The 13,873-nt window shown below is 40.1% G+C and overlaps 2 protein-coding genes across 2 annotated transcripts; both read right to left on the bottom strand.

Moving 5' to 3' along the window:
• Window positions 1–4,277: 4,277 nt before the first annotated feature.
• Window positions 4,278–7,900, bottom strand: LOC141754981 (tissue alpha-L-fucosidase-like). The gene is made up of 7 exons (XM_074614484.1): window positions 7,409–7,900; window positions 6,321–6,455; window positions 5,498–5,741; window positions 5,218–5,418; window positions 4,933–5,123; window positions 4,698–4,797; window positions 4,278–4,600 (listed from the first exon to the last, which is right to left on the bottom strand). Exons 1-7 carry the CDS (start codon window positions 7,783–7,785, stop codon window positions 4,463–4,465), a joined length of 1,386 nt encoding a protein of 461 aa, XP_074470585.1. The 5' UTR covers window positions 7,786–7,900; the 3' UTR covers window positions 4,278–4,462.
• A 931-nt stretch (window positions 7,901–8,831) lies between these two features.
• On the bottom strand, window positions 8,832–13,618 carry zbtb8b (zinc finger and BTB domain containing 8B). Its single transcript, XM_074614483.1, has 5 exons — window positions 13,481–13,618; window positions 12,582–12,774; window positions 11,342–12,251; window positions 11,015–11,193; window positions 8,832–9,827 (listed from the first exon to the last, which is right to left on the bottom strand). The coding sequence occupies exons 2-5, from the start codon at window positions 12,753–12,755 to the stop codon at window positions 9,513–9,515; spliced, it is 1,578 nt and encodes a 525-aa protein (XP_074470584.1). The 5' UTR covers window positions 12,756–12,774; window positions 13,481–13,618; the 3' UTR covers window positions 8,832–9,512.
• Between the last annotated feature and the right edge of the window lie 255 nt (window positions 13,619–13,873).

Below are 13,873 nucleotides of genomic sequence, written 5' to 3'. Positions count from 1 at the left end.
ACACTGTGGTTATATATTGTATGTGTTTGATGCACATATTTGTACATATTTCTTATAGTTTCAATGTCTTATTCTTATTCTTATTTTTTCTACAATTTATGTAGAAAAAATAATGTAGCATTATGTACATACTTTACATTTTACATATACTCCTTTATTTCTATTTTCTTACGTTACTTTCTGCTTTTATATAAGAGCTACTGTAATGTCCCAGTTTCCCGTTTTATAAAAATAACTTTTTTTAATCATATTTGCTCCAATTCCACTGCTGCTCTAATGGTAGATACAGCCCTGCTTGGACTGTATAGACCTCTAAGCATTTAGTATTTACTTACACTGTGGTTACATATTGCATGTGTTTGATGCACATATCTGTACATATTTCTTATAGTTTTAATGTCTTAATCTTATTTTTCTCTACATATATGGTGTTATATATTGTAGCATTATAATTCACATGTTACATATACTCCTTTGTTCCAATTCTCTTATATTTCGTTATGCTTTTATATAAGAGCAACTGTAACATCCCAATTTCTATCCGAGGATCAAAAAAGTATTTCTGATTCTGATAATCTATATAAAGCAAATTCACCATCCCATTTATTTAAGGATTTGATTCATTCTTCATTTGAAATGTGTAACTAATGATGCCTGAAGATCATATTTGGTGTTTTCCCCGCGAGGTAATGTTTTGAGCATCTCTTGATGGAGAATTTAACATGTTTATTTAATGGTAATAATTAACAACGTAAAAGTGGTTTTGTTTAGAAATTTGAACAGGATATGTCCAGTAATAATCCATGTGTTGGAGAAGTTCAGAGATTTCTGTTAATAATTATCTGCAATCTGTTCTTTCATTGTAAACACACAACAATATTCTGGATAGACGTTGATAGAAGCAGAAAAAACTGATCATCCAACTACAGAACATTTATAACTGTTTATAATGCAAAAAAATGGGCAACGTTTTTTGTTTTTTTTATCTGATTACATATTAAAGGACCCATATTATGCAAATTTTCAGGTTTATACTTGTATTTTGTGTTTCTACTAGAACATGTTTACATGCTGTAATGTTAAAAAAACAACTTTATTTTCCTCATACTGTCAGCCTGAATATGCCTGTATTCACCCTCTGTCTGAAACGCTCCGTTTTAGCGCATTTTGACGGAATTGCAACAGAATTGTGTTGCTAAGCAACAGCTTGGGTCCATGTTTACTTCCTGTCAGCTGATGACATTCACATACACACTGCAACCAGGAAATAAACTGGAACACATTTAGAATTGTTACGTTTAAAATTGTGTCATGGGTCTAAATATTGTATATTTGTGACATCACGAATGGGTAGAAATCCTGACAGCTTGTTTCAAATGCAGAGTTTCTGAATACGGGATGTGTGTGTATTTCCCTGTGGATTGAGTGTTTCGATACTTTCACAGTATTTATATAGTATTTAAACCTGTATTATAATTAAAAAAAACATTTTGTTAAAGATATATGCACATAAATCAACTTTCTTTGGAATAATAGTCTCTAAACAAGATCTCCATCTCTTTACTACATCATGCCGGATCATTCTCCTTGCTGCACACTAATAAGTCCGTGTGGGTCTCCAGCTCCAGCGGCTCTGGGCAGGATGTGTACGCCGCAGCCAGAGCGTCCAGCCCGGCCTGCACCAGCGTGTCCCTCCGCTGAGACATGCGGCTGTAGCCGAGCCGCTTCAGGGTCCTCCGGGTGGTGGTGAGCGAGATGGGCTTCTCCAGCCCGCTGCTGTTGTTGTACAGAGTCTGGATCTGCACACTCGTAGCCTGGTTGTTAGCTTCCACCACTCTCTCCATCGTCTTCTCACCACTCTCATCGACCAGGCGTTTTCTCCCGCAGGACCCCCGGTGACTGGAGGTCTTCTGCTCCGCACACCACTCCCTGTAGACCCGGGCCACTGCGGTCTTTGAGAAGCCCAACAGGTTCACCGTTTCCCCGATGCTGCAGCCTGAGCGTCGGGCTCCCACGATCATACCCCGCTCAAACTCACTCAAATCTCGAGACTTACCCATGTGTCACTGTGCACTCCCAACAGGGACTTTTATTAAGCAGCACTTGCATATCCTTGCAGATGCTTTTTCTGCTAAAAAAAACAACACAAGTCTTCTTCTTTTGGTTTCTTGGTGGGGTTGCAACTTTACTTATAAAGTGCATACTGACACCTACTGTACTGGAGTATATAGCACGAGAAATTGTCCCTGCATACATACTGTGATTTGGTTTGAAAAACTTGATCCTCATCAGGGACAATTAGGCTCCACAGCTGCCTCTCCTCAGAGATAATTCACCCTACCAGCCTGCTGAGTGGCAGGTGACCCTCACAGTGATGGCCATTCTCATGCTTTATTATGTCTTATAAGTTGTTGCAGCAATTTGTGGTTGATACCATTTTTTACACAGATTTGGTGTTAAATTAAACCATTTATTACCACTTGACAATTGATCAAAAATGGTCAAAAATGCCTCCAAAATACTACATTAAGACACCAAGACCTTAAGGAACACCATAGAAAAAGCCATGCTGTGATTTGGTTTCAAAAACTTTTGACATTTGGAGATTTCTGCAATAATTGCATTTTTTTTGCAATTGAATGGCAAGCACTTCTGTTCTGGAAACTACTCAGAAACCCCTTATTGTCAGTATACCTAGGAAAATACCATCCATCCTCTGAAGTCTCTAGTTTGTGGCTGTAAAGTTTCATGAGGCTGTGATTATCCGAGAGGTCACAACAGCTCATTTTATTGAGTGAGGTCACGTCTCAAATTAATGGTCTCACTACAATGAAATGGTTTCTATGAGGACTAACATCATTACACATGAATATAATTGGGCTCATTTGGATCCAAAAGAGTCTCAGCTTTACAGTGATACCCAATTTATGCAATTCCAAGACTGTTTAGGGACTCCAGTATGCAGAAATATTCAAATACACCATTTTAGAACGGGTGAACATAACAGTTATACTGCATTCAAAACCTGCATTGTTTTTGCCCCAAACTGCATGTGATTATCATAAAGTGGGCATGTCTGTAAAGGGGAGACTCGTGGGTACCCATAGAACCCATTTTCATTCACATATCACAGGTGAGAGGTCAAGGGACCCCTTTTGAAAATCGCCATGATGCCATGATTTTCTTTATTTCTTGGGGTGGTGGTGGATTTAATTGATAAAGTAATGCATTCTTCCTTTATTGCTATTTGATTTTAGTTGTGTCTCCGCTTATTGCATGTAACCTCAGCACCATTGAAAATGAGAGTTTTCCCCCAATGTGTTTTCTGAGATTTTAAAAGAAAATAAATGATGGAATGAGGAAAAAAAAAACTTCCAGTACACAAAAACACTGTCCTTCCTCCATTTTTCCTGAAGCATGAAAAACACAGGCCAACCAGTTTGCTGTCTTCCGTGACCTTTTATACCCTGTCACCTGCTGTCTGTGGCCAATCAGGGAGGATCTCTGGAATTAGTGCCACTTTAACCCAGCTGGCATCAATCTCCCCTCGTTTGGAGCCAGTTGGTAGTCAAATGCACTTTGACAAAAGCTATTAATCAAATGTACCCTCTCAAGAGGCTTGAGCAAATCATATTGTTTGTAAAGTAGACAAAACAAGTGTTCAAGTAACAATTAAGTTCTTTGTAACTAACATTACAGTTGTAAAAATTACCCACAAAGACATTTTAAAGGGGGATTGCACTCCTTAAAGGGCGGGTCCATTAATTTGAGTTTTTTTTTTTAGGTTTTCATATCATTCTGTAGCTTCTCAATGGTGTTCCTTTCCGTCAGACAGCCCTTTCCTACAGGGAACTGAAACCATTGTATCACTCTCCTCAAAGCCACTAGACTCGATTCACAAAAGCAGTAATTTTACCTTGCAGAACATGGAGGTGTTTACAACCCCATTTCAAAAAATCCAAACAAACGCTTTCAGTTATTTACAAATTTAGCACAGCTAACGCTGACTCAGCTAATGCTAGCGTTCACATTATCATAACCTTATTGATTAGCTTTTTTTGGTAACCTACGTCACTGCTTTTTGATAATGCCTGAGTGGGCGTTTCCATTTGAAAACCCGAGAAAAGATCGCAGATGGACCCGCCCTTTAAAGGGCCAGGCAGGTCAGGGAATTATAAATTATATACCCATCCAGAGACCTCTACATGTGTAACCAGCTTTATCCTTATAGTAAATACCTGTGGGAATGAAATAACATAACACAGTGATTGACCATATACTGTTGGTCCTGCTGTGAGCTTTCACAGCCTTTTAATATTACTGTGAATGTAACAAAAAATCCACTTAAATCCCTGATCATTTAATGTACAATTACTCCCACACACAGTACAGTAAAATGTATAACGACATGCCCTTTGACCTTAAGACTACTTGGTGTTGATTGTCTTACAACTCTCTAACGTTAGACGACTCCCTCCAGTTTCAGACACCAGGCCTTTCCAGGAGATATTGGCATAGCAGGCATAACAATCACCAGCCCAGCTGTTGGTGTCAGTGGTGCCCACTTCAGTGGTACGTTAGGATAGTCCATAAGTGTAACCTGTGGATGTACAAGAGTAGAGTGTAGAGTTTATGATTATAATAAAATGAAGTTAACTGGGATTAAACTTTATAGGCATATACTGTATAAGGCTTACTTTTGTGGCACCAGTAATCCTTGGTGCTGTGAGCTGAAGTGATTGTTTGGACGGCCAGTCAAGGATTATGGCATAAACGGTGTTGCTTTTGACAGTGTACCTATAATAGGAGCAAAAAGTGGCTTATTTTACATCACAAAATCACAAGATGTTGCTAGGGAGAGGGACGTCTGGACTTAGCTTGCTTAGTCTGCTGCCACTGTGGACTGGCCTCTCATAAAAATAAAAATCTCACCAGACAGTGACGGTGCTGTTCTGCATCTGGACCCTCCAGGGTTTGGAAGCATAGATGGCCTCCCCATTGATCCCCAACCAGGCACCGAGTCCCCGCAGCCTCTCCTCAAACACTGGAGCGATCATGCCATCTGCCATGGGCCCAATGTTCAACAGGTAGTTACCACCCATCGCCACCACATACACCAAGTCCTGAGGAAAGAGAGTGTTACATTAACACAATAATTAATAAAAAAACAACTAGACAAACATCAGTTGTAGGTGATGACCTACAGTGACCTTTCACCTTTATGATGGACGGCAGATCCATGAGCTCGCTCAGCTTCATGTCTCTTCGGTAGCCCCAGGACCGGGTGTCGATGGACTGGCATTTCTCCCATTTGTGGTCTGGGAGTTTACCAGGTGTGTACCTGTCGGCACAGTTGTAGTAGCCTCCATGTTTGCAGTAGCAGCCCTTACCCCACCTGTCATTGGTAACCACCACATCCTGAAGAAACACACAAGTTGTTATCTACAGAAAAAAAACATGCTCTGATGAAACCATGTTGCTGTAAAGACTCTTTCACCTTGACTGGGCTGTCATTGTAGAGCCAGGCCAGGAACTGGGTGGAGTTCCAGTAGGTATCTGGTGCTGCCCAGTCCCCATCAGACCAGATCAGATCAGGTTTATACGCCATCACAAGGTTCACAAGCTCTGGAAGAGTCTTACGGGCAACAAAATTCTGAGTCTTGAATCCGGAGGCCTGGTCCATCAAGAAAAGGGGATGGTACCATTCATAGAGAGAGTGGTAGAGACCCAAATGTAGTGACCTGTTGGCAGAGAAATATGAGTGAATACACAAAGCAGTTTAGCCCTGTCATTTTTATATCAACAGTTTCCAAACTGACTCATTTAAGACTTAAGAGAATTTAGAAATGCATAAAGAAATGTAAAAGGAAATGTATAAAGAAAAGAATACAGAAATAAATAAGTTTGGGGAAATAAATAGGGGGGAAAGCATGCATAAATAAATAAATGCAATTTAATAACGAGTAAATACATTTAAAAATAAATCTAACATAAATTTAAAAAAATAATAAATACATACATTTAAAAGTTAATATAAATTAATAAATAAATCCGAGGGGGAATTAAATAGAAAAGTAGATAGAAAACAGAAATATAAATAAAACAGAAATATAAATCTATGTCACATTTTATCAATTAATTAATACCTACATTTATTTTAATAATATTTCTAGTTCAGATAATGGCATATTTATCGAGTCATTTATTTATTTATTTTTTATTTGGGCAGGTTCCATCCTCCATAACAGCCTTTTTTTAAAAAAAAAAGAGGTAGAAATTGAATGAATGTAGATGCAGCATCTTTCTCCTAATCTCCTCACCTCTTCCTGACAGCTGCAGCCAGTTCTCCCACCAGATCCCGGTGAGGTCCCACATCCATTGAGTTCCAGTTCCAGGAGCTGGCTGAGGGCCAGTTTGTGAATCCTTCATGGTGTTTGGATGTGAATACCACATACCTATAAAAACATGCACACATTAATGTCCTTACACATTTCTGGTACTTAATTACAAATTCAAGGTACTTGAACTTTACTTTCCATTTTATGCTACTTTATACTTCTACTCCACTACATCTCAGAAGCAAATATTGTACTTTTAACCCCACTACATTTGTCTGGCAGCTTTAGTTACTAGTTACTAGAGAAGGATGCAGTGTTCCTTTATGTGTTGAGAAAATGATCCTACTTCTTAAGATAAATAAACTATTCAAAAACCCTCTTGGATCAGTTGGGAAAAAAAATGCATCGTCACAAAGCTGAAAACAGGGCTGTTTTTCTGACACCAGGAAAACATCTACAGCAGTAAAATGCAACATACACATCAATGCTGCAGTAATATTCAATATAAGAAAAAACATTATATATGATAGTAAAACAATGATATGGAATATTCTACTGCACAATGAGTAGTTTTACTTTTCATAATTTAAGTACATTTTGCTGATAACACGCATATGCATAATACTTTTATAAATTGTACATGTAAGGTTTTGAATGCAGGACTTTTACTTGTAGTGGAGTATTTTCACAGTGTGGTCTATATTGTACTTTTATTGAAGTGAAGGATCTGAATACTTCTTCCACCACTGCCTGGAACAAGGTAGAAGCTATACACTGTTATATATATATATATATATATATATATATACACACACAGTAATATTCTGGTATAACTTTTGAGAAACACTGATTATTGTTTCCTAAATAATATAGAGGTATACTGATTATTATGCCCTGAGTAACTTTGCCTACAAGCACATACATGACCCCTGCAGGTGTGGCTGAGGCTGAGGTTGAGCAAACATGGCAACAAAAGAGACTGCACTGAAACTGACACAGATACACAAATACAACAGGTTTGTGCACATTTCTATGGCACCAGGAAGAGAGCTGTGAGTATCATACAGTACCTGGCTCCAGAGGCTTTGAATATCTCTGCCCACTGATCCGGATCGAAGAACTCTGCGCGAAACTCGGACGCAAAATCTGCGTATTTAAAGCCTGGAGGGTAGTTCTTCCGCATAAACTCAACTTCCTCTGCGCGCTTTTGGGACTTCCACCAGTACCAGAACCACTCACTGTACTGCCCGAAGCCAGGGACTGAGAAGACCCCCCAGTGGACGAAGATCCCGATCTTCGCCTGGTCGAACCACTGTGGCAGAGGTCTGGCATCCAGACTGGTCCAGTTTGCTGCGTAACGCGCAGAGCATCCAGGTCCCCACATGAGAAGAAGGGCTATTACACTAATCAGAGGCATAATGCATGTAGGGCGCATATGAAGTGACATGATCCCTTATGAGTTAGTCTGTAACTCCAATGAAGAAGCTCTTGTTGCTTGCATATAGTCAGACGCGACAGGTGAGTTAACTCTACCTGTCTGTAACGTGCATTACACTTGAATGATGTTGTGGGAAGGGCAAACAGTGTAGCCGCCCCTCTGTGATTCAGTTCATACATAAATGGCCAACATACTTAAAGCTGCAGTGAGTAGAACTGGAGCAAATGTAATTAAAACATTTTTTTTTTTTTTATAAAAAAGGTCACTATATCCTGACAGTAGTGCATGAGACATGTAATCTGAAATAAAAAAATCATGTTCCTCCGTGTCCTCTGGTGCTCCTAATGGCATCTGTATGATTTCACAGACCGAAGGAAAACAACCAATCAGAGCCAAGCTGGAGCCTTGCAGTCTCTTGAGCAGCTGTCAATCACTCACTAACTCCGATCAAACGGTCAAACTAGGCAGCGCTGATCACATATGAATCAATATTCTGTTACTGTAATGGCTATTTCTCGCCTCAAATGTTTTCAGAAACATCTTGTAGTGTACTGTTTAGCTGTAAAATGAGAAAGTTTGTGACCCGACAGCCATGTTGATGAGATCAGTTGAGGAAATACCAAGCACCGCCCACCAGCCGAAGCAAACTTTCTCATTTTACAGCTTAACAGTACACTACATTACATTACAGTAAGAGAATATCAATTCATATTTGATCAGCGCTGCCTAGTTTAATCGTTTGAACCAAGTTTGCGAGTGATTTACAGCTGCGTCTATTAAATGAACAGTCAATAGGAACACTCTCTCTCTGAAATGACCTGTGATTGGCCAAAGTCTCCCGTCACGGGCTAGATTTTTTAAAGCCTGAAAACAGAGCCATGAGGAAGTGCAGAAGTGTAGATTTCTCTCAGAACACTTGAATTACAATATGCTGAAAGGTTATTATTGAATATTTGCCCAACGATGACAAAAACATTCTGCCCTCTGCAGGTTTAAATTGGACTCAGCTCTAATTTTGTGCAATTCCAATAAGAAAACAAACAAACAGGGGAAAAGGCATTTTAATTGGTATCTTTATACATTGATAAGTAGTCATTTGCATTTGATTTCAGTGATTGGTGGCACAGATTTCTACACACTGAATAATTTTTCTCTGGTAGGGGCTCAGCCACTAGAGGGCGCCAAAGGGCACCTTTCGTATCAATACTGCAGTTTGGTCACCTGATGCAAATCCTTGGCAAGCAGCAGGGAAATGTACATATATCACACAAGATAAAAACAAATTATTTACATGTAGAAAAGCACATAAAAAGTGTGATAAAATATGAAATATGTCAACAATTACACAACACATTTATTACAACAATGGTCCCATTACAACCACAAAGCGTAATCTGTGAACTGCAGTCTTTTTGGACAAAATAAAACATGCAACAGGCTACTTTATCATCTGTAAAGTTGATGTTCTCTTTAAATGCAGCACATACAGAGAAATTTGGATTTGAGCAACTGTGCAAAGAAATAAAAATAAATTAATTTATGTTTTAAAAACATTTTAAAACACTAAATCTATTTGCAAATCACTGGAGCATAACATCTCCAACAGTCAAAAAGACACATTTTCCAATTAAAAATGAGTCAATAAATAAGGCCATCTTACAGTAATAATTTAACATCAATAAGTATGGCCACAGTTAACTGAACAGTAGAACAGTTCAAGGAATGGTTTTCTTCTCCTACAGAGTCACTGTGTTATCGGTGCAGACAGCCAGCTGCCTTTCAAGCATCTGTTTCTCTACCAAGTCCTCCACTCTGCCAACCTCCACCTCGTCTACATCGTCCATAAAACTGGACCAATCCGTGCCCCCGTCTGCACGCTCCATGGGCTCTTGTTGGCTGGCGGGGTGAACCGATGCGGAATCATCCTGAGTGGTGGTCACGCAGTTGCAGCTGTCGCAGATGCCGAAGCGTCGGAGTCCCGGCGAAACACTGGATCCAGCGAAGGTTCGCCTGCAGCTCTTACATGATACCGGCCAGTAGTGCCTATGGACCTGTTGATGGTCAGCACAGTGAGAGAGACAACACACTGTGAATTATTTTGCACAGGTAACACCAACTTTTAGATTATTATAGGTGAAGAATAACAACATAGGAGCCAAAAGATTTACTGCTCTCATTATACTCCCTTCACTGCACACAAAACACAAGCAACAGAATTTAACAGCACTCATTAAAGAGGGAGACAGCTAATTGCTTTTTACAACTAACTGCTCGCAATTACTGGCTTTAACTGGTTTTGTACAAACTACTATGTATTATTGACTATACAATTACACTACAACCGAGACAAAATACAACAATTAATCTATGAACTACAACAAGGGGACAGATAATTGCTACTGTGCAGTTTCACCACTACAATTTAAATAACAAATATACGGAACAACTGTTTTCAATATTGTTTTCAACAAGTGAACTCTTATTCTGTAGGATAGCTGCCAACATCTGGCTGGCCATGAAATCTTAAATTCCTCAACAATTTAAAATAATTATAACTCACATTTCAAAATCACTTGTAATTTGCTTGTTTAACAAAGTGCAGTATTCTGTAAATACCACATCCCTGACAACAAAAGACCCAACATTGATTACTATTGGAAAATGGAATTGATAAAAAAAAACAAAAAACAGATGTGAGACTAAACAGTGGGTTTTTGTTTTTTTGTTTGTTTTGTAAAGTAACGATTTTGGTATCGAGTGGCCAGTTAGTGTGGAAAAAATGGATAAATGGCTGAGTTTGACACTGATGTCTCCGTCAGGCTGCAGAAAAAGTGAATATTTACTGACATTAGCACATATAAGCTGTTTTAGCCTAATCGTCCAAACAACAATAATCCATGAAATTACAATTTGGCATATTCAAACAAAACCAACAACTACCAACAGTCCTTACAGTCTTGATTAATGTGTTAGATTGTCAAAATGCGAAAAAATAACAGCTTCAATCCCTGAGGAGCTACGTTAGCATTTTAGGATTAGTAACGGTTGCGTCCAGTGGAGATATGGAAACGCAGACAATAACCTTTTAGTTCCTTGAAAAGTAGTCCCGGGACAAAAATTACCAGGAACTTCTTGGTGGAAACCCGGCTTTACAGGCCTACATATCAAAACCAGGTTAGGTGGGCGCAACACAATGCAAAACTGGGCTGATTATGACGCAGTCACACCGAGTTCTTACACTGAGGGCATGGCTGCGAAGGTGCTCCTGTCTTGTGAACCTCTTGCCACACATGGGACAGGGGAAGGGCCTCTCTCCTGTGTGACAGCGGATGTGTCTCTTCATGATCCCCTTCTGCTTGGCAGTGTACGGACAGAACGGGCACTTGTGGAGTTTCACTGGCACTACCAAACCATCACCTGCAGGGGGAGAGAGAGGCCAACGGTTCAGATATACATCAATGCTTGAGAATGCAACATAGTATTAGTTTCAGGATGTTTTAAGGCTACAGTGAAACATATGTCACCCTAGGCCGTTTGCATGAGCTTAGATTGATATTCAAATTACCTGTGTCCTCTCCAAGCCAATCAGACTGAATCTCCATGATAGATGATCCCACAAACCCTAAACTTTCATCCATTCTGCCTCCTCCTGTGCTGCTACCTAGTCCTTGTGTAAAGCGCTGCCCCACTCTGTCCCCCAGAGGACTGGGGCCTTCACCTCGGGCCAGCATCTCCATTAGCTGCCTGGCATTAAAGGAAGGGCTGTATCCCATGGGAGAGCGCTCATTGGAGGGAGAGGGAGGAAGTAGCCTGCTGTGATGAGGGTTATGGAGAGAGGGCCCAGGATATGAGACCAGGTCTTTGCTGTCAGGGGACTCCATAAGCTCCTCGTCGGGGTCGTACTCTATCTTGGGGTGCACTAACTCAGGGGTCAAAGCAGATGATGAAGAGGATGAGAGGTTAGCCTGATCCATGTGTCCCTTCTGTCCTTCACTCCCAGATGCAAACTCCTCCCTGGAATGGTAGTCGCTGTCCATGTCTCTGCTGGTGCCCGGAGTCGTGGTGACAGGGATGGACAAGGGGGTCCTAGCCGAGGTCACAGACTCCGGACCTAAACCCGACCCTCTATCTGCCTCTGCAGCCTGTGAATGAGTCTCGACAGCCCCGGCACCACTGGAGGTTGTTGCGGCAGGAGTGCCGCTGTCTGCAGGACCCATCCCTCCATCCTGTGACTTGTTCTCCTTCTCTGTGTTCCTCTCCTTGTCCTTGTTGCATATTTCCAAAGATGAGCGGATGTATCCCTTACAGAAGTTTACCAGGTCAGTCATCTGCAGGTAGCTGCCTGCTGACATCACCTCGATGACGTTGCTTCTGTTCAGGGCCAAGCGGCCGGAGTAAAGGTAGTCCAGGATAATCGAGAAGGCATCGGCTGTCACAATGTCCAGCGATGCTGTGCTGTAGCGCTGTCCACTATCCTGAAAAGAGATAGTACATATCATAGCAGTGTATGGCCAGCAAGAACAATAGAGAATCAGCTGTCATATCAACAAACCAGACCAGACAAGAGTGCCCCAACTCCCACCATCCACCCATGAGGAAGCCATTTACTTCTCACATTCTTCTTCACTGCTTTCATAGAAAGTGATCTGCATTTTTGTAACATTTTAAGGCATTAAAATAATCATCGATAACACAAGAATAAATACATTATCTTAGCCAAATCATTACATTTGTTTCTAAGAAGTCATACCCAACACTTGCCCACCTCTCCTAGAAATAATAACACTGATATAAGCTATTCTCACCTGCAGATAGTGGACCAGAAGAGCCCGGAAATAGCCGCTGCCAGCAAACAACACATTACGATGAGCCTTGAAGACACGACCTTCGACGAGGATGCTGCAGTCACAGAAGAAGTCCCGTTTACGCTGCTCATTGAGCTCGAAGAGCAGTTTGGGCAGGTAGCAAGGCACCTCCATGTCGATACCTCAGTGCGACCTGCCAGGGAGAGCGGACAGAAGAGACAATATAAAAGGGGAAACATGAAAAGATTGATACCAAATGAAAGCCATAACATAACCAGGACTAAACGAAGAAATTGATTTTAGTCAGTTTTTGTAGTGGTTCTTATGCATGTGGTCTGGTACTGTTGCCATAAATGATTATATATTATTACTTATTTACTTTTTTCTGTCTTGTTATCTGTATATTTATGTTTTCTTATTTTATTTTCATTATTTTCTCTGCTTTTTTTGACATCCTGTGTAGAGCCATCTAGTGACCACATTTTGCACTTGTCACCTGAGAGTTTATTGGCCTCTTGCTCAGGTGTTTGCAATCATCAAATAGATTAGGTCCAATTAAGCTTCCTGCCAGCTACTAACATTAACATTAACAATGCAACAGGAAATACAAAGAGGATGCATTAGGTTTGTGTACACATTTAATCACTGATGTTAAATAACCGAAAAGACAACAAGGCTTAAACATAAAAACCAAATAGCCACTCGTTATAGACAGTGGAAGTAATAAAAGCGAAGGTAAACTCTACTTTCTGTTTGATTACAAGCTAACTGAGCTAGCACCGAGCAGCCAGTTAGTGAGACTTCATTCAACAAAACGACAGACTAACAACACCCACTGCTCTCTGCAGAGCATGTTGACACACAGTGTGATAAGAAAAGGACATATAATACGGTCTCACCTGTGTAATTACGCGACTGGACGTGAGAAAATGAGGTATCATAACACAGACAGATTAGCAAGGTTCATTGTTCCGTGTCCACACAACAACTTCCGCGTTTAGCAATAAGTGACGCGTCTCGTTCATCCAATCAGAAGCCGACGAAGGCGTGGCCAGTACAGCTCCTACATGTACTGTACACTTTTATGTGGGTTAATTAATAATAATGACAACAATAATGATAATAATTATAATAATAACGACATTATTATTATTATCATTATTATTATATAATATATTATTACACTAGTAGCAGTAGAAGTAGTAGTTTTACTATTATAATATTAATAATGTCATTATTATTATTGTTTTTATCATTATTATTATTATTATTACTAATAATAATATTATTAT

The sequence above is a fragment of the Sebastes fasciatus genome, chromosome 17 (assembly GCF_043250625.1).
Source record: "Sebastes fasciatus isolate fSebFas1 chromosome 17, fSebFas1.pri, whole genome shotgun sequence".
Classification (NCBI taxonomy): domain Eukaryota; kingdom Metazoa; phylum Chordata; class Actinopteri; order Perciformes; family Sebastidae; genus Sebastes; species Sebastes fasciatus.
Note: the sequence above shows the minus strand (reverse complement) of the source record. Positions and strands in the feature narration are given on the sequence as shown.

What these genes read in the sequence shown, in the direction of transcription:
- zbtb8b (XM_074614483.1), bottom strand. Translation starts at nt 12,755, where the DNA reads ATGGAGGTGCCTTGCTACCTGCCCAAACTGCTCTTCGAGCTCAATGAG. An exon ending in TTGGCTTGGAGAGGACACAG is followed by an intron (nt 11,194 to 11,341) that starts GTAATTTGAATA and finishes CTCCCCCTGCAG; the next exon opens with GTGATGGTTTGGTAGTGCCA. An exon ending in TTCGCAGCCATGCCCTCAGT is followed by an intron (nt 9,828 to 11,014) that starts GTAAGAACTCGG and finishes GACCATCAACAG; the next exon opens with GTCCATAGGCACTACTGGCC.
- LOC141754981 (XM_074614484.1), bottom strand. Translation starts at nt 7,785, where the DNA reads ATGTCACTTCATATGCGCCCTACATGCATTATGCCTCTGATTAGTGTA. An exon ending in ATCTGCCGTCCATCATAAAG is followed by an intron (nt 5,124 to 5,217) that starts GTGAAAGGTCAC and finishes CTCTTTCCTCAG; the next exon opens with GACTTGGTGTATGTGGTGGC. An exon ending in GGATTACTGGTGCCACAAAA is followed by an intron (nt 4,601 to 4,697) that starts GTAAGCCTTATA and finishes GTACATCCACAG; the next exon opens with GTTACACTTATGGACTATCC.